Source organism: Ambystoma mexicanum, chromosome 10, assembly GCF_040938575.1.
Source record: "Ambystoma mexicanum isolate Mex_15411 chromosome 10, UKY_AmexF1_1, whole genome shotgun sequence".
Taxonomy (NCBI): Eukaryota; Metazoa; Chordata; class Amphibia; order Caudata; family Ambystomatidae; genus Ambystoma; species Ambystoma mexicanum.
The window spans coordinates 802,705,759-802,726,940 of record NC_090932.1 but is presented as its reverse complement, the minus strand read 5'-3'; the positions used below and the strand labels follow the sequence as shown (position 1 = coordinate 802,726,940).

The window sequence follows — 21,182 nt, the reverse complement described above, 5'->3', positions numbered from 1 at the left end:
TAGCATCCAACCACATAAACCTGTTGGAACTATTAGCAGTGTTCAAAGCACTAAAAGCTTTCCAGACACAACTGCAGGGAAAGACGGTCCTGATCCTCACAGACAGCACCACGGCCATGTACTATCTAAACAAACAAGAGGGAACTCACTCTCCAGGGCTATCCAAACTGTCCCAGAACATTTGGAAAGGGCTCTCAAAATTGTCACAACATGTTCCAGGGGAACTCAATCTTCTGGCAGACGTACTCAGCAGAGATTTTCCACTACCAATGGAGTACGAATGCCGATTACTACAAAAATAAAGGGGTAACCTGCTAATCTCTCTGGTTCGTCAGGTCAATATCAAGTGATAATATGAAGGGTTGTGAACCAGAGTAAAAAGGATGACAAGGAAATCTTGTTAATCTTTCTCAAAAAATCATTTTATTTTATCTAATACAAAAGCAAAAGCATCTATATGTGTCTAAAATAACTGTCACAGTTCCTTTGAACAATTTTGACTGGTTATAAACATTGTTTTTCAACATATTACCTGAACTGTAACTCATACATGCACCTCTCTGTCATTCATTCATCCATAGTGTCCATATTGGCAAAAGGCTCTTTTTCAGATATTGCGTGATTTTATTACTTGTATATCACTAATTCAATAAGTGAGTGGGAGGAATTCAGGAAAAAGATGCTTAGTGTCTTCGAGAAAGCGACCTCGACCCCCTCTAAGACTGCTGAGGGTGATACCCTGGGTGAAAGACCCGAAAAATGAAAACGCTGCGAGTGGCAGCACCCGGTGAAAGAAGCTACTCGCGAGCGCCGCGAACCCTTGTGCAAACGCATAGATCTGCGTCTTAGACGCCATTATCGAAGGGTTCTTCGACGCACAGGTCAGTCGATTCAACGTCGACGCCGAAAAAGGACAAACCCACGGCTACCTCACAGCCAGTGGCCATACCAAGAGCCTCGATCACGAGAATGTCATCGACAACCTCGAGTAGAATTCTGATACTCTCGAGTTCCTCGAGGCCTCTGCCAACTTTCTCGACGCCTTTTTCGATGGCTTCGAAGCCTTTAACGTCCGCGTCGACGACATCAACGTTTTCTCAGCCAATTATGACGAATTTGGCCCCTTCTGCTCAGAAAATGGGATTTATACCATTTGCAAGATCTGATAATCCCAGAGCCTTATCATCTATTTATGAAGAAGGGGAGAATTCGGACCAGGAAAGACCTTTTGAGTTGCAGGGATCTGAAACTCCTGTACCAGAGGAATTTACCTCTGAGTAAGGTAGGTTAAAAGACCTCCAAGAATCCTTACATGAAGCAAGTGGGTTGGACACTTCCCCAGAAGTGGAATTTGCCAAACTAGACCCAGGGGAACATGCTGAACCCCCTTATAGAACCTTGATGGCAAGGATTATAGAGTTTATGGGGTGGTCTACGCCCTCACCTGCTTTTCAGCAAGACAACCTCAGACATTTTGGTTAAAGATCCACAGGAGGATCCTGTGGTGCCATTTCATGCGGCGTTACAAAGGAAAATATTGGCAAATTGGGAAACCCCTGAGGTTATCCCGGCGGTTAACAAAAAATTATCAGCCAAATATAGGGTGTCTACTGCTGACCCTGAATATTTATCCAGACACCCAACTCCGGAGAGTCTGGTTGTTCACCAGCAACTTCATCAGGTAGTAAATCGGCTTACCCTACTGTTCCACAGGACAGCGATGACAAGAGATATGACTATGGCCAAAAAAGTATTTTCTGCGTGTAGCATGGCGTTGAAATCCATCAATGCTACTTGTACGCTTGCAAGGTTCAGCCACACACTTTGGGAGTGTGCTTCATCAGCGGCTGACTGCCTCCCGGAGGGAGAAAAAAGGGAAGCGTTTCTAAACATCATTAAGGATGGTAAAGACGCAATGTGCGAATCCCTTCAAACTGGAATCGATTCTGCTGACAGCATCAGCAGGGCCATGGCGGCAAGTACAACAACCCCGAGATTTGCTTGGTTGTGAAAGTCTGGTTTTGCTCCAGGTGTGCAAAGCAGACTCTTGAATATGCCCTTTGACGGCTCTTCTTTGTTTGGTAAGAAGGCTGATGACAGTTTAGAAAAGCTACAAACATCAAAGGCAGCAGCAAAATCCCTGGGAGCTGCAATCCGTCCGACACCATATCGCCCCTCAGGAACCTCTTGGAGAGGTAAGTCCTTTCGCTTCTATTCTGCATTCGGAAGAGGCAGAGGACAGCCGGTTCAAAGGGGTCAGAAAAGATTCACCCGAAGTGGACGGGTTAAAAATACAAAAGCCGCAGCAGCAGCAGGTGCCTCTTTACCCTCGGCATCTGCATCAGCCGCCTCCAAACCGCCCTGAGGACTCTCCTCACAAGACACCAGCAGGGGGCAGGTTAACTCAACATCTGACGGAATGGCAGGCTATTACATCAGATGCTTGGGCATTGGAGACAGTTGCCCAAGGTTACTGCCTGCCTTTTCTACGCATCCCTCAGAGTCATCCACCGGGGAACAGCTCTCTGAAAGTTCCAGATCCGCTCCTCTTGCAGGAAATTGTACACCTGCTAGAGAAAGGTGCCATAGAACCAGTACCTGTAGCGGAGAGGAACAAGGGCTGGTACCCCCCCCACTCACCCCCTCCCCTACTTTCTCATACCGAAGAAAGACGGAGGACTGAGACCTATCTTGGACCTACGAGAATTGAACAAGTTCCTCAGGAAGGACAAGTTCAAGATGGTAACTCTCTCTCAGATCCTTCGGGCCCTCCAGCTCCTAGACTGGCTGGTATCTCTGGACCTTCAGGATGCTTATTTCCATGTGCCAATCCATCTCAAACACAGGAAATACCTGAGGTTCGCAATTGGCAACTCTCACTATCAATTTAGAGTACTGCCATTTGGGCTGACCTCCGCCCCGAGGGTCTTCACCAAGCTAATGTCGGTAGTGGCTTCAAGTATAAGGAGGGAAGGGATCCACGTCTACCCCTACCTTGACGATTGGTTGATCAGAGCAGTATCTTCGGAACAAGCTCAGATCCAACTAGATTATGTCTGCCACTTCCTTCACAAACTGGGCCTCTCCCTCAATTTAAAGAAGTCACCGATGATACCATCACAGAGACTCCAGTTCATTGGAGCGGCCCTGGACACTTCCCTGGGGAAAGCCTCGCCACCAGAGGTGAGGGCTCAAGATATTCTTCAGATGGTCACCAAGTTTCAAAATGCCCAACGTCTCCCAGCCTTCGACTTTTTGAGATTGCTAGGCCTCATGGCATTCCTGCATTTTCCTTGTGTCAGAGGCTCGCCTGAGAATGGGATCTCTCCAGTGGGCACTAAGAACCCAGTGGTCGAGTTCTCAGGAAAAATGACAGATCTCCTTCGGATTCCAGACAAGGTAGCCCGGGACCTTCAATGGTGGGCTTATCGAGAAAACATTTTGAAAGGAAAACTGTTTTGGCAACCATGGCCGGAGATAACAGTAGTCACGGACGCCTCACTCACAGGGTGGGGAGCCCATACCAACGACTTGACCATCAGCGTTCGTTGGTCTCCATTGGAGTCCAGACTACACATCAACCTATTGGAGCTGGGAGCGATCAGACTAGCGCTGAAAGCTTTCCTGCCATCAGTACAGGGAAAAATGTCCTGATAATGACGGACAACACGGTGGCCATGCACTACCTCAACAAAAGAGGAGGCCTGGGATCACTGCCATTGTGCAGAGAGGCAATGCAGCTCTGGTTTTGGGCAATTCAAGAAGGAAAGTCTCTATCGGCAGTTCACCTAGCCGGAGAGAAGAACTTGACGGTGGACGCTCTGAGCAGGCAGGGCACAGTCTCCCATGAGTGGGAACTAGCTCAGGAAGTCCTTCAGGAGATCTTCGCCCTTTGGGGAACCCCTCAAGTGGATCTGTTCGCCACCAGTACCAACAGGAAGTGCTATCTGTTTTGTTCAAGGGAATTTCCCCCGAGAGGGGACGCGTTCGTAGTCGACTGGGAGTTTCCACTCCTGTACGCGTTTCCACCAGTCCCTGTCATTCTTCAAATGATCAGGAGGTTGAGAAGATTCCGGAGGACCATGATCCTAATTACCCCAGACTGGGCCAGGAGAACGTGGTACCCGGACCTTCTGGACATGTCCATCTGTCCTCCAATTCGCCTTCCACTCAAGAAGAATCTTCTCTCACAGAAGGGAGGTCAGGTTCTCCATCCAGACATCAGAACCCTCAGCCTTCACGCTTGACTTCTGAAAGGTTGAGATACAAGGATTGGGACCTCCCTGATGACGTCATGGAGGTGTTGCTTTCGGCCAGAAGGCCAGCAACAAAGTCTTTATACCGCTGCCGTTGGAACAAATTTTGCAGCTGGTGTAGAGAAGAGAATATCGACCCCTTTTCATGTGGTACACCAACAGTGTTCTCCTTTCTATTCTATTTGGCAAATTCAGGCCTTCAAGTGGGCACTATCACGGGCTATCTTGCAGCGCTATCGATCTTCAAGCGCACTGCAGAGGAGCCATCGTATTTCAAATTACCCTTAGTAATACAATTTCTAAAGGGATTAACTAATGTATATCCTCCAAGACCATTCAAGTTCTCTTATGGGACTTAAATTTAGTCCTAAATTTCCTGATGGGTACTCCTTTCGAACCACTCCACTCTTGTTCACTAAGATTTCTCACCCTTAAAACTGTCTTATTAGTGGCACTAACATCTGCTAGAAGGGTGAGGGAATTACAAGCTCTATCTTGTAAACCCCCTCATACAATTTTTCATAAAGACAATGTTGTCCTACAGGTGAAGCCTAATTTCCTCCCAAAGGTGTTTTCTGAATTCCACATCACTCAGAAAATTACCTTACCTTCATTCTATCCTCCTCCCCATCCGGGGAAAGAGGAACAAAGGCTACATAGGTTGGACCCAAGGCGGGCTTAAGCTTTTACATCAGCAGACTTGCTAGGATTAGGCAAGCAGACCAACTGTTCGTAGGTTACTCAGGGCACAAATTGGGACTACCGATAACAAAACAGACCATTTCCAGATGGATTATTTTGGCCATTCTGGAATGTTACAAACTAGCAGCGAAAGAGCCTCCTCAAAATCTTAGGGCTCATTCAACCAGGTGTATCGCAGCCTCTTCTGCCCTCCAAAGAGGGGTTCCGGTTCGAGACATATGTGCGGCTGCCACATCGTCGTCCGCACATACCTTCACAAGATTTTACAACCTGGATTCCTCCTCTAGTCAAGAGACTAGGTTTGGCAAAGCCATATTACATTCTGTTCATTCCTAAAGGGAAACATGGCGTTTTTAATCCCACCTCCAATTACACACCACTGCTATGGGAGTCTATCAAAGATGAGGAATACGTTGGAGGACACAATCCCTTCGAAGAACAAGTTACTTCTTACCTGGTAACGTTCTTTCGATGGGATGTTCCTCCGACGTATTCCTTATCGCCCCCTCCCATCCATCCCCGCAGTAATACGTCCCTTGTGGTTGCAGCTTACGCTCCTTTAAGGTCAATAACCAATTCATGCAGGACTTATCTTATGCTACAAAACGGAACTGAGCAACGGACGCTGCGAGTGGCTATTTATGGGCATGGTGACGTCGGCGCCGATACGGTGGCTATTGAGGGACACCAACTCGACGGATGTCGATGCGCAGCGCCCTCTACTGAGAAAAATGTTTCCGAGGCCAGCAAGCTGGAGACGAATTATCAAATATAAGGAATACCTCGGAGGAACATCCCATCGAAAGAACGTTACCAGGTAAGAAGTAACTTGTTCTTCTCCCTCAATTTCACGAAGTCATATATGACACCTTCCCAACAGCTCCAGTACATCCGTGCTGTGTTACAAACATCCTTGGGGATGTGATTGCCACTCAAGGTGAGGGCTCAACACATTCTCCATATGGTCACCAAATTTCAACATGCCCAGAGTCTTTCGAATTCTTAAGGTTGTTCGGCCTCATGGCATCCTGCATTTTTCTGGTGCCAGATGCCCGGCAGAGAATGAGATCCCCTCAATGGGCTCTCTGGGCGCAATGGTCTCAGTTCTCCGTCAAGATGTCGGATCTCCTTCGGATTCCATTCCGGGTCTCACAGGATCTTCTGTGGTGGGCCTGCAAACGAAATCTCATGAAAGGAGAACCTTTTTGGCAACTGTGGCCAGAGGTAACCGTAGTGACGGAAGCTTCCCTCACAGGGTGGGGGGCTCACACCAACAATCTGACCATCAGCGGTCGTTGGTCTCCATCGGAGTCCAAACTACACATCAATCTTTTGGAGCTGAGAGCAATCAGGCTAGCACTGAAGGCTTTCCTGATGTCTGTACGGGGGAAGAATGTCCTGATAATGACAGACAACATGGTGGCCATGCATTACATCAACAAAAGAGGAGGTGCAGGGTCGCTGCTACTGTGCAGAGGCGCAATGCAACTCTGGTTCTGGGCAATTCAAGAGGGAATCTCCCTAGCGGTGGTGCATCTAGCCGGAGGGGAGAACACGGCAGTGGACGCTCTGAGCAGGCGGAGCGTGGTCTCCCACGAGTGGGAGATAGCTTAGGAAGTCCTTCAGGAGATCTTCGCCCTTTGGGAACCCTGCAGGTGGACCTGTTCGCGCATGGTTTCTGAAAGTAAATATATAAGGATTGGCACCTTCCGGATGACGTAATGAAGGTGTTGTGCTCGGCCATGCATCCAGCAACAAAGTCCCTGTACCATTGCCGTTGGCGTAAGTTTTGCAGCTGGTGCAAAGGGAAGAACGTTGATCCTTTTCAGTGTTCAATTCCAGAGGTTCTCTCCTTCTTGCTTTCTTTAGCACACAGGGGTCTTCAGGTGGGGACCATTAAAGTTTACCTAGCAGAGCTGTCCATATTTAGGCGCTCATCCAAAGAATCCTCTTATTTTAAGATTCCACTGATCACTCAGTTTCTAAAAGGACTCACAAATATGTTCCCGCCATCACATTTTCAGGTACCGGTCTGGGGCCTTAACCTGGTCTTAAAGTTTTTGATGGGTGCTCCGTTTGAACCCTTGCACTCCTGTCCATTGAAGTTGTTAACCTTAAAGACTGTTTTCTTGGTTGCAATAACATCTGCTAGAAGAGTGAGCGAGTTGCGGTCCCTTTCTTTTAAGCCACCCTTTACTATGTTGCACAATGACAGAGTTGTATTGAGAGTACGTCCTACCTTCCTCCCGAAGGTAGTCTCTGACTTTCAATTAAGTCAGAAGGTTCTGCTACCCACCTTTTATCCTCCTCCACATCCTAGTAAGGAAGAGGAACGGCTATATAGGTTGGACCCGAGGAGAGCGTTAAGCTTGTATCTTTCCAGATTGTTCAAAGTCAGAGTGGACAACCAGCTCCTTTTTTTTATATATATGTTTATAACACGCCGAAGTGCGCAAACAAAGACACATGAACAGGTTGAGGCACATGACAACGAAAAAAGGAGGACACGTGTCAGATGGAGAGAATGAGTGGATCATGACTGAAGCTATTTGAAAAGAGCAGTTTTGAGCTGTTTACTGAAGTTTAGGAAGTTACTTTCAAGTCTAAGGTGGCTAGGTAGCTCATTCCATCTTGAAATGGCTTTAGTAGAGAAAGCTCTGCCCAAGCCCATAGCTTTTTTTTGGGGGGCCAACTTCCAGCAGGCCCTGGTTTTCTGACCTGAGGCTCCGGCTTGGTTCGTACAGTTGAAATTCCTGTTTGAGGTAGGCCGGAGCCGTTCCACATAAGCAACGGTGGACCAGCGTCAGGGACTTAAATGTGATGCATTCCTCCATTGCTAGCCAATGGAAATCCTTTCTATCACTCGTGATATGTTCTCGTCTGGATTTGCCTGAAATAGATCTAACAGCGTTGTTTTGTATTGTTTGACAATGTTTGATGCATTTGCTGCTGGCTCCCAAGAGCAGGGCATTTCCGTAATCAAGATGTGACGGAATAGTAGCTCGAGCTATCGTGGCACTATTACGTTTACTCAGCAGAGGCCTAATGCAACACAGGAGCCTTTAGTAACATTGGCAGTTGCGTTTAAGGTAGGATATTTGGGCTTCTGCTCCTAGTGAGGATTGTAGAAAGATTCCAAGTGTCTTAACCTTATCAGATACTTTGATGGCAGAATCTTTTATAAGGAAGGAGGAGTTATATGGCTTTAATCTAGCCAAATGTCATGAGCTCTGTCTTTGAGCCATTTAGGCACATCCAATTTGACTTCATCCATATTTCGATGGAGTTATAGATGGCTGAGATTCTGTTGTTGGCGAGGGTGTGATTTCCGCACAATGCCATGATTAGTTGTATGTCATCTGCGAAGTTTGTAAAATAGACCCAGGTTTTGTCAGAAGGGAGCAGAGACAGCGGAGGTAGAGGTTAAAAAGTAGCGGCAAGAAGCTGGCCCCTTGTGGAACTCCACAATCTACAGGCCTGGATGTGGAGGAGTGCCCTCCCCAGGTGATTTTAGAACTTCTGTCTTCGAGGAAGCAGGCGACCCAGTCGATAGCCTCCTTCGAACAGTTTCCTGCTGTATCCAGGGCCTCTCGGAGCTTCTGATGATCTAACAAGTCAAAAGCTGACAAGAGGACCAAAAGGATCAGGAGGCCTGTCTTTCCTCTGTCCAAGATGGCAAGCATCCTGGTTTGTAAATTCATTAAAGCAGATTCTGTGCTATGTGCACTTCTGAACCCAGATTGTTGTGAATGAAGAAGATTGTTTTCGTCGACGTAGTCCTGAAGTTGACTTCTAGCTATTTCATCAAGTATCTTCAGAAGAAAATTACAATTTGTAATTGGTCTGAGATTGGATGGATCCTGTTGGTCAAGACCTGGCTTTTTTACCAATGGGGTAACAGTGAAAGCCTTTATTTCCACCAGGGTCTTTTGTGCGGTACACTGGTCACAGATTGGGCCAGGATGTTTCTAAGCAGATCTGGTCTCAGTGGATCATCCTCACTATTTCTGAGTGCTATAGTGTTGCTGGCAAAAACCCACCTGAGGGCTTGAGGGCTCAAGGGCTCATTCCACCAGGGGAGTTGCTACATCGACAGTCCTACAGAGGGGTGTTCCTGTTAAGAACATCTATGATGCTGCAACGTGGTCTTCCATACACACGTTTGTTAAGGATTATTTCCTGGATACTTCACATGTTCAGGATGTGGCCTTTGGGCAGGCTGTACTTTACTGCTTTGGGACTGTGTCAAAGATGAGGAATACGTTGGAGGACACAGTCCATTCGGAGAACAAGTTACTTACCAACTGGTAACGTTCTTTCGACTGGATGTTCCTCCAATGTATTCCTCATTGCCCTTCCAGTCTACCCCTCTGAAGAATTGCCTGTGCTGTTGCAGCTTTCGTTCCAAAAAGGCTGAATGTAATCTACTCTAGTTGTGCCCACATGGCCTACACGATGAGAGGTGGGAAAAAACATGAACTGAGGCTACGATGGCCGATGTCACTCTCGACGGAGGCCTTTGAGGGACATTGATCCTATGCGATTGACGCAGTGCGCCCTCTGCCGAAATATTTCCGTAGCAGCCGACCTGTGGACATTACATGTCAAAGATGAGGAATACGTTGGAGGAACATCCAGTCGAAAGAACGTTGTGACATGTTCTACTTAAACACGCACTATGTATAATATATGTACCGTCATTTTACGGTCATTGCGGTAAAGTGCGGTTTGCCGCCAAAACCTGACAGGGGGGAAAGCAGACACATTTTAATACATTGACCAACTCCAGAGATGAATATCCCTAACTTAAGTCCAGCTCTATGCAGATTACAGCCTTATGCTCAGTGTGAAGTTTGTGCGTAAAAGCGCTCAGTGATGCATAAAGCTTACAAGGGACAATATTCAATGGGAAGAAAAAGTTAGGAAGAGATTCTGGAGTGTGGAAATTCAGTTCCAAGAGTCAGAGGAGTCTGCTACAGAGAACAAAGCTGTCCTCAAATTTCAGATGGCTTTAGGAAACAAGAGCCACCCAAGCCAAGGCAAGGACCACAAGGGATCCTTTGTGCGTAAAATGGGTTGGATGAACTAGCGGCCACCGGTAAGTGGTATGATTTCTCACCACCCTTAGCTTACTCCGGGTACAACCTTGGCAAGCTTTGGAGATGGTCGCCTGGAGTACGAAATCCCCTCCTTGGCTAAGCTTCAAAGGTATCCAGTGATTTTAATGAATAGAAAACAGAGAATGTATTAAAAACGAATCTATATTGATGAAAAAATACCTTTTTTAAATTGTTGTTTTATTAAATATATATATTGGGGTGGGGTAAGGAGTTGAAAAGGGTGGGGAGTGGGCTGGGTGGGTTTAAAAGAATAGGGAAATTGCTGGACCCTTATTCCCCCCCCCCCCCCCAAGTAAAAAACATTTTGAAAAATATTTGTTTCATTTTAAGTTTCGTCGTTAATTAATTCTCTGTTATTTAATTTGGCAAAATCACATAGATCCAGCTTCAAAGTGCACAGGTGCTGCTGGTGCAGTTGCGGGTCCAGTTTACAACTGGACCTGGATCTCTAGTCACGAATGCTGGACAAAGGAACCACTGATGCAGATGGTCTTAGGAGGTTTATAGTCATAATCTCGAATACAAATATGTCGAAAGTCATAATGTTGAAAAAATAAAGTCGAAAACAAAAATGTCGATTTCTTTTTTTTTTTTGATTTTTATTCGAAATAGGGGGGTTCCCTCCAACCCCCTTTTTATTTTTTTTATGTTTTACCCCTTTTTTTACCACCGGAACCCCAAAAAAACATGTAAATTAAAAAAAAATAATTTAGACATTTTTGTTTTCGACATTATTGCTTCGACATTTTTGTAATTCGACATTTTGTTTTCGAGATTATGACTGGACACCGTCTTGGGACACTTGAAGAAAGGCTGGAAAGTCACCAGCATTGACCATCGCTGTTGCAGTGACACAGGGGCACCCAAGTCTTGAGGTCTGCTGCATGCTCCTCTCTCGCTGCATGAAGCAGCTCGTTCAACGAAATTTGGAAAGGAGATGCTTTGCAGTGCGACCTAGGATTTTCCCAAAGCTTGAGATAATTCTCGATTTAGCAACGCTCCAATGCAGGTTCCATGGTACAAGCTGGTCAATCCACTGGAGGGTCCAGGGACACTTCCAAGACAGCTAGTTTTGCAAGGCAACCAGGAGGCGTTGGGAGAGATTGGTTCCACCACTCCGAGGGGTTGAAGCTCCTTTGCAGGTCTTCGGCGATTGAGTGCAAAGCAAGGCTCTACCGGGACCACAGCAGTGTCTGGATGCCAAACCTTCTCTGCATGGTTCCAGACAATGCTTGGATCTGCTTCATTTGTCTGGATACTTAGCCCCATGTATAGGTGGATTCGGACCTAAGGATGATCTGCGGGCCTGCAGTCGTGCCCCCTTCTCATATCCCAAAGTCCAGTGAGTGCTCACAGGCAGCGTGCCAATGAGGAAATCTGCCCCACTCATGCACGCCAGCAGTGGTCCAATCAGGGACCACTACAGCTCTCATGCCTTGGTGCACACCAGACATCCTGGCACTAGTAGTGTGGATTGGGACCACACGGCCCAGTCCACTTCCTGGGTACTCACACACGTGACGTGCATTAGCCTGTGAAAAGCGCCAGCTTTCCCGGGTGAATGCATGCTCAAATAAGGACTCCCTGGTGTAAGTGAACTCGCACACTGGTCTGGGTTAGAAAAACACCTAGCTAAACCTAAATCTAAAGATGGGAGCAAGCTACGACCATCAAATAATAATAACGCAGTCCTAGAGGTGGCTTGTCAAAATAAGAGCCTATATTAAAAAAAACCTTTTGCCAATCCTTAACCTCTGAATACAAAAATGTGTACAGAGAAACGGGTAAATCAATGTGAAACATAAATGTCAGAATGGCAAGTATATATGGTGCTATATCTCCCCTTCCCCACGTTTGTATCGCACAAGGGTTTAGGATATGACACTGGTACTTGGACACACTCTGTTTGGTGAGCACTATGGCAGCCTGCTCTGTCCTTCAGAGTCTCTTTGGGTTCACAAAAACAATGTTTCTTCCATCTTGCAATAGTTCACAAAGGGCTCACCTCGCTCTGTCTCAAGCCTCTCCTTATCACTTAACAATAGTTGACCAGTTGCTCCCCTCACTCAAGCTCAAGCCTACAATGTCTCTTTATCCTTCAATTTTCTGGGGATCCCTTCCCCACGCTTTTGCTAGCACTGTGGTATTTGTAGTTTCCTAAACACAGTTCACGTTCATTCCCCTCAGTCGGGATCAAACAATTCAACTTTGAACACTTTCTTTGGCTTCCCTCAGTCGGCCGCGAGCCATTACTCAACTTTAACCACTTTCTTTGGCTTCCCTCAGTTGGGCGTGAGCTGTTATTCATTCACTATGGTTCCCTTCCGTGCGTAACCTCAAGCGCTGTCTTGTAATATTGCTTTCTCTCTCTTCAAAATGTATTAAACACTTCACTGAGACTTTCGAATGGGCAGTTTCCCCTTCGCCTGACCACTCGGTTACTATGTATCACTATCTGTGCTGGCCCCACTCGCATTCCTCTTTTACTCTGCACAGCCTTCAATTCCTGATATACTGTTGCAAGCACTCCGCTGTATGCAAACCGGGCTTTCATCTCCTTTGCTTGGCTCACCGGTTGCGATGGAAAACTGTCACTTTCGCGGCTTTCCCTCTGGAGTCAAGACTATGGCTCTTGTTCTGCTGTTGCCTACCCAACTCTGCCGTTCACCCGGGTAGGCAGCTGTTAGCCTTGTGGCACTGGATAAAATTGTTTGCTTCCCGCTGGGCTGGCTTCAATAACCTTCTTGGTGTCTTGGAATTCTCACTTTCTGGCATAAAGGGATGTTGCTTGCAGCCTCTCCCCCCTGCTTCTCTGGCCTCCTGCGTTTCTCTGCCTGGTTAGCCACCTCTCTGGGCAAACAGCTCCTCCCTGTCGTTTTAAGAAGGTTGCATTGTTCAAAATGCTGTTGGTGCGGTTGCCGGAATGCCCTGGGGTCCCCACTGGCCAAGTGGGTGGGACCAGACTGATATGCCAATAGATATTTCTCCTCTTTGAAGGTACAGTGAGCTAAAACGTGGTTGTAGGCCCTCCCGAGTGGGCAACTTGGCCGCGTTAGTTCTCGGTCGGGGACTCCCAGACCTTTTTGTAAACATATAGTAGCAGTGCCTGGTCTAAGACTTGGTAAAGACGTTTTTTATTATACCAGTAGTTCATTTACAACTGTAATGAAGCCATTAACTCTCAGCAGGCCGCTTAGAAATAACACTGTCAGGCCAAAGTTTGTTGTTACTGTTTGCTGGAGCAAACTCAAAGATATCACAGGAGGATGTGTTTTTGGCTGGGAGGGACAGGTTATGGGTGAGAACTTAAATAGAGATTGGCATAACAACGATGAGTTAATGGCTGGGTAAATAAGCAAATAACACAAGCTGTTTCCGTCTTCACTTGTCATTTCCCTCCTAACTGTGCTTCAATACAATATTTTTGGCTTGTAGGTGGTGCTCACCTAATAGTCAAAATACGCAGTCACTGTTTTCTAGGCAGATCACATGACTTATTTCTGTATATGCATTCAGGGATTTCATTCTCCTTTTTTTTCTCCAAATTTGCTAAGCATCCTAATGGGAATCAGTCAACACTTTCTGTAGTTGCCACTGCTTGGATAACGATTTGCTGATGCAAACAGGAGACAAAACACGTTCCAGCGAATGTTTGCTCATGTATAGACATAGACCATTCGGAACCTGTTCGCTGCTCTTTTCTAAAGGCTTGCGATTAGAAATCATCTCACAGTGAAGAAGAGAAGTACATTAGTCACAACGATACTCTTTATGTAGTGATCCTGCATTGTCAAATGTGGCCCTCTGTGGGTAACAATTGTTGCAGCTAAGAAAAGCGTCATCGGTTTTCCACAAAAAAGAAAACATTTTTCCAGTCTTTCAAATTAACTTTAAATAATTGTAGTGTGACTTTTAACAGGAATTCTGAGAGGGTGGTTATGTATGCTGCAGCGTATGCTCTGCGATAATCTTGATTGTTTTAAGATTTGTGTTTTCTTTTTATAAACCTTTGCTTTCACCGCTTTCATATTGTGTGCACCAGCGTTAGTTTCTGTAAACGATCAAGGTAGTTGCTAAGCATTTTCCAAAGGAACATTATCAGCTTTCCACAGATGTTGTTTATATCCCATAACATTACACTGTTATCTTCAATCAGTTTGGTTCTGTCTTTCCCTTCCACTTCTGTTTATCTTTTGATAGTCTTCTCACACCAATTGATTACAGAAGCTCACGAAATACAAACCATACATACATATAGACGTGTGCTGGTGAAATTAAATTTAAATATTATTTTGAACGGTGCCCAGTGGTTTATGGACTTTAACAATAAACCTAGATCAAACTCTTTGGGAAAATTGGAAGCGCAGACTTTGTTGTGAAGTTTCAATTAAATAGATGTTTTTTTTCCCATTGCAGTGGTCATATGCATTAGAAAAACCGAACACTGGAAGTATCTTTAATATCGCTTGGTCCATTGATGGTACCCAAATTGCAGGAGCATGCGGAAATGGGCATGTCATCTTTGCTCATGTTGTGGAACAGCACTGGGAGTGGAAAAACTTTGAAATAACATTGACTAAAAGAAGAACCATGCAGGTACCGGTTATTTTTTCAACCAGATCTTTATTAGCAAATGATCACATCATAGATTCAGCAACAGCACTAAGTACTATAAACAGTACCCGTCAGTACAATAGTAGTATAACAGTTGTTTGGCATGTATTTATTATATTCATCTCAACGTTATCAGTCATCAACCGCATCCTATTATCTCATTCTCTCTGAGTTAGTATAATCCCCCCTCACTCCCCTTAGTTCTAGTCCAATACATCAATTCACATCTCCCATCAGCCTCATGCCCCTCAATTCTTCTTCTTCCGGTAGCATGTCCAAAATACCCAGTCTTGCAGGGGTATGCAATCGGTTAGCATCCTTCAGAGTGCATTCTATAAAAGGAGCCCACACTTTCTTACAATGTACCAAATCATCCTGTAGGATTGACGTAATTTTCTCCATGCTAAGGAGATCACACACCGCATTATACCAGTGCACAATGGAGGGCGCCTCCTTCTGCCAGCACATCTTTACAATACATCTCTTGGCTCCTAGCATCATATTTGCACACAACACCCCCCCCCACCCTCTCTCTCGCTTCTGCGTGGCGCCTCCATTCGCATATATGTTCAGAAGTACTGAGGCGAGATCAAAGGTAGGTTCGCCCCCACAATCTCCCCCACCTTCGATTTCACCTCTTTCCAGAAATTCTTTAGCTGAGGGCAACCGCAACAAACTTGCTTCACTGTCCCCTCCTCTCCAAAATCTCGCCAGCATAACGGGGAGATGGATCTTCTTATTCTGTTCAACTTTTGAGGTGTGTAGTGCCGGTTAGGCAGAATCCTGTGCAGTTCCCTTAGGGACCACTACACACAATTAAGACTACAAGTGGTAATACAAGTTCACCTTTGGTACAAGCCTGTACTACACTGTTAAAGTGGTAGCAGTAGCAGAGCAGCCAGACTTATCTCAAGAGCAAATGAGCAGTAGTAGAGATTGCACAAAGGACCACAATTACTGTGACTCAAACAAACACTGACCCAAGGTTTTTGGTTGAAAAGTAAAAGTACATTTATTTCTAAACCATCTGTTCGTAAAACACTTCACTTCTATTAATGTAAAACCACAAGTAAAATACACTACACACAACCAATTCACTTTGTGCAGTACAATTCAAGGTAAGAACCTTTGGTTTTGACAGACCGGTGTTGTGAAACAAAGACATTAACGGGGGGAACAGATGCGATCACTTTTTGACAGTAATGACAGTTCGGTCTTACTAAAGATACGCGTACCCACGGGAAGAAATGTTACCGGAGTTAAAGCACACTTAGCACATGAACCAACACAAGAGAGTTGGGAATAAAAATCATAGGCAATACTTTTGTCAAGACAGATAGAATCTTAGGACACTTTCCTACAAGTGAATAAAAGTCAATAGGCCTGCGCCAGTGTCAAGTGGAATAGGGTTCCTGTTGTCGAGGATCACACGGTTAGTACAGTTCACGATTCGAGATTGCCAGGAGTACTTGGATATTGTCAAAAGGAGGAAGCAAAAGTTATAAGAGGGAAGGAAGATGAGGACAAGCCTTAGGTGAGGAGAAAAGGGATTCACCCTAGTTCCTCGAGGTCAGAAACAGTACCTTATTTAAGTGAAGAAGAGCTGGTGCCACAGCAGTTATTCCTGGTAGTTCCTGCAGACTCACGGTTCCTGTGACTTCAGTCGTGGGGACAAGAAGGACGACGTCTGGAGCGATCTGCACTACCCAGGGATGAGGCCAGCAGCAGCAAAAGCAACAGTGAATAAAAGGTGTGCTCCTTTAAAACAGGAGAGGCTCTTCAGGTGGCTATCCGGACCACTACAGCTGTGTGCAGCGATTTTGACCAGGAAGAGGATCCTCGGCCTGTGGAAGATGAGCTGGTTAATCCCACCAAGCTCAAGGGAAGAAGACTCCGGACTGGATCTTCTCTTGCCTTCGAAGGGTAGATAGCTCAGGACTGCAGCAGGGCTCCACCGGGACTCGGTAGTTGCAGCAGCCGTCTTCTTCTCCGCTTGCAGTTCCAGTGGCGACTCTGACTTCCAGCCCAAGAGTCCTGCCTTTCTATGTGAAAATCCCCCATTCACAAAGCCTGGCTGTCAGTCACCCAGCAGGGGGGTTGTCCGGCCCGGCAACTATGTTAGCCAATCATGACAAAGTGCGACTTGGGTTTCCAAGGATACCATGTGCAGGGGGTGACTACACCCCTCCCTCACATTCAGCCCACCTAGACATGCAGGCGCCAAAAGGAGGACTTCTTGAGAGAAGCCCGCCAAAAGACGGTGAACAAAGAAGGCAAACCTGGTTTGCCGCGCAAAGTAAAGCACAAGAAGGACTTTAACAAAAAGAAATGGTGATAAAACCCAACCGGAGCCAAAATAAAAAGTATTTGTTCAAGCGGCAATAAGTTGGAGGCTAATATAATAGCCTAAAACAGTACCACGTTTATATAATATAATCACGGTAGAAAAGTTAGGGTAGATACCACTGCCACCAGCGAAGTCTTCGTGTTAAGAGAGCAAAATAAAGCTCAGAGAGGTACAGACAAAAAGGGATAGGAATTAACCCTTTCCAATATTCCATGTAAGATGGGGTGTACTGGGTCTGTAGTTTTAAATGACTGCATAAAGTAAATGCCAACTTTACCTGTTTTCTGTAGTGAGCCCCAGAAAATTGAGTCCGGGGGAAGTCTCAAAGACAACCCTGTGTTATTACACGGAAGGTGCTGTGTAACACACATGAAAAGTGGGGTTCATGGAGTGGTGTCCTCCAGAGCCCACTATCACACAAACAGTATAAATACACATGGCAAAACACATGTAAGAGCGGGAAAAAGGCTCACACTCTTACCAAGTGGAAAAAATAAACTCCAGAAATCCAGCAAAGCTGCTGGGGTCTCACTAGGTGAGGGAAATTAGCCATAGAATTAGAATTCTCTCTAACAGTGCCATCTATGCACACGTTTATATTGCAATTCCTAATTTGTGCCACTGTGAAAAGCCCAAAGACTCCTCTGGTAGCCTGTTCTATTCCCTATCAGAAGATTGCCTAGTAGCATCATTTCCCATTTGCCCCTTATCTGCAGTGGTCCTCATCCTGCCACCCCGATGTAAGTGTCTGGAGAGGGTGGAGATAAGACCTCTATTGGTCACACCATCTGTGATAACTCGTTCCCACTCCGTAAATTCTCTATTCGCACCTTCCCTCATTGCAGGTGCACTCGCCCAATACTTAAGCTGCTGGTAAGCAAATTGGTCCCCCTCATTTAACCCAAATTCCATGGCACACTCTGCACAGGTACCGATTATTAACATTTACAGGATTCATGGCATGCAATTTCAAAATGTATCTTGGTGGTGATTTCCCTGATAGGGCTATCGGAATCTTTCTCGTTTTCTCACTTGCACCATCTCCTTTAAAGTCATTGCCGCTATAAATATCTTCTTAGAAAAGCTATACGTCGACGTAGTGGGCACTGCCCTAGGTTTCAATTCTACTTTTATTGTATTTTTGCGGCAATATTTAAGAAATTAAAATATATGCCCCAACCAGATAAATTATTCAGAATATAGGTACCGTGATATCAGTAGAAAAATATTGCCTTCCTTTCACATGTGGTTTTGGTTGGTAGTGGGTACAATTGGCCACTAGTTGTTATCATTGTGCCCATTAACCCGCACTGTGATGCTTCAGGGTCTGGACCAGGTTGCTTTCCAATATATAGTTTCACTTCCCTCTTATATGATGTTTCCATACCGTTGGACTGGGGCACCCACTTGTAATCCTTTCTTGTGGTCGGCTGTAAAGAAAAGACTGGAAAAAAAATGGAAATGTTCTGTAAATATACTATTTATTTCACCTTGCTCATCAATGGAACCTAAAGCAATAATAAAAAACAAGTAAAACATCTTAATCATCATTTTAAATACAATTATTTAAAAAGAAAAAGAGACTTCATGCTCATCTCAGTGGCATAAAATACTTATGTTGCTAAACACTTTTAAGTACATATTACAAATGACCTAGCGTTCAGCACAAAGAACCCACAAACGTTGTCATGGCATCTAACCCCAGGGCACATTGTTGGATTTAAATCTGAGTTCAGCAAAGCCAGGATGATGTTCGTGCCCTCGTTAGAACCCAAGGAACTGGACGAGAATGTGCCTTCATGAAGACCCGTTAACCCTCCCTATGGCTAGTTAAACCTTTACATAAACTGCCTCACGATTTGAGTATAAACTGCCGAGTAGTACTGTTATCTGACAAATGATGGGTGCAATCATCTTGAAATCAATTAAGGTTTGGTAGATAAGAATTGGTTACTTGTAAATGTATTCCGCCGTTAGAAACATCCTTATTGACTCTGATGCTTAACATTTACAGCCTCATCGGCAAGGGAGTCTGCAGTAAATTCATGCCAGTGTATATCTTAACAGAAAGCCTTTTTGAAACCTATCACTGTCATTATGCTAGGTCCAAAATCTGGAAAGTGAGAGAGGCAGGTTGCAAATGCTCCCAGGATTTGAAGCCACTTAAGTAAACAGTTTTGAAATAGCATGTTAGGGAGACTTTTCATTTCTGTTTCAATTCCCTTTAACCTTAGAGCCTTGCTGGACTTAAGGCTTTTTAATTTGTACTCCTGAGTGAGTGGGGCCTTTTTCTCACTCACTTGTGTTTTCCTGACTATGATTTTTTATGTTCCTTACTGTTTTATGGAGTCTGGCAAACTCCATAGACATCTGCTTTTGCATTGTGACACACAACACCTTTTGTGCAATGCCACTGAGCAGTCCCCTGGACTCTTAATGTTTAACTACATTTTCTTGGGTGAACTACTGTTCCCAAGAATAGTAAGATGACCCTTGTCTTAACTTTACTGTATGGGTCCAGCACACACCACCATATGTGGAGTCCTGGGGGTTACATAGTAACTCCTTTAACCCATTCATCATGTTACATTTTGTTATACTAACTCACTTGAATGGCTGGTGCCAGTGGGTGATTTACTACCTAGTGACATGTATCTGCAGGCTGATACCTCAGCTGCAGTTCTGCAACCAAGGGTGACAATTTTCTCAAAATGGCCCCGGTCTCCTTTTTTCGCCATTTCTTGTTCGTTCCTTCTGGGCTTTTACTCTGTTGTTTGAATCAGGTTTGAGTTTTTTGTGTGTTTGCCTTTGGCAGGCTTGAGCCCTGAATCCCGTCCTGGCTCCAGTTAGTCTGGAAAGGCAGGAAGTGAGGGAGTGTGCAGGAGTGTTGGTCGTGTGGAGTTTCTGCCCATATTCAGTTTGGAACTGTGTCCAGGAACGTGGTTTGTGCAGCCCCGGACCTCGTTGTTTGAGAGGAAGAGTCTATTTGCATTGAAAACGACTGCTCCCGACGCAGAGCATCACGGAGTGTGCAGGAGTGTTGGTCGTGTTGCTCGGGGTGCACGGGCTACTAGGCAACCCACGCTGTAACGCGAATTATGGCTGCTCATTTGCCTGTTATGTCAACTGACTCTATCCCGGGCGCAAACAGCAATCAGAGTGAGTTTCGTGTCGGCCCCGCTTTTCTCCCCCCCTCCTCACCCTTGGTTCCCTCTGCCTCTGCAGTCTTGCCGGGATCTCATCCGTTAACTCGACACCAGCGATGTTGCCTATCAGCACGATCTGAGAAGGCTGCCACATCTGCACCTCGTCAAATCGTAAGTGCAGCTGCACGTCACGCTGGGCTATGTAGCTCTGCTGTGTCTTCTGTTGGCGATGTCTTCCTGGATTTTATTCCCGGTAGTCCTGTATCCAGGACAAATGGAACTTCACAAACAGCTTTTAATGATTTATATTTTATATTTATATTGTCACACAAAACGATAAAAGCTATGTCCCCAAAGTGCAGAGTACAAACAATCCAACTAGTTGTACTTCAAAGCCTAACATGCCTGACTCATTACTCACTCCTGACGTCCTATTTTCAAGAATACCATCACTTCGTGTTCTTGCGTGGCGTGTGGTGAATTCACTCTCCATCGTGGATAATCTGGAAAAGAGTATTATGAAACCGAAATGTCATGGAATTTATGAATATAACTGCGACAGTAATTTTGAAAAAAGCCTTAACATCGCAGTGAAATCCACAGGTGCATGCACACACCCAATGAAAGAAAACATAGACTTTACGCAAAATAGAGAAAATAGCATAAATAAAGAAGTATTTGGGCTGATGATTGAAAATGAATGGTCCTTAAGCATAAGTATACCTGTTGCTGCTCTTGGAAATGTGCTCCGTGAAAGTGAATCGAGCACCTCCGATCTACGGAGGCGAGACTCTGTTGCCATTGCTGACCAGGTTCTGCGTGATTTGGCTATGTTAAATTCCAAACTAAGGAGACAACAAATACCTGGATCTGAACCCGATTCAGAACATAATACAATGCTAAACTTGATAGGGGGTCAACATCTACACCTAAATGAAATCTCTCAGGAATTACAGCAATTGGATGATAAGCAGTATGCAAGTTTGAGCGAGACTCC

At 45.3% G+C, this 21,182-nt stretch overlaps 1 protein-coding gene across 2 annotated transcripts in view; it reads left to right on the top strand.

Annotated features, from left to right (window-relative positions):
- The window catches only part of IFT80 (intraflagellar transport 80), a 1,621,792-nt gene that overhangs the window by 569,629 nt on the left and 1,030,981 nt on the right, over positions 1-21,182 (top strand). For both annotated transcript variants that reach the window (XM_069618463.1, XM_069618464.1), the window contains exon 9: positions 14,495-14,674. In XM_069618463.1, coding sequence (XP_069474564.1) covers positions 14,495-14,674 — 180 coding nt within the window. The remainder of the gene's footprint in view (positions 1-14,494; positions 14,675-21,182) is intronic.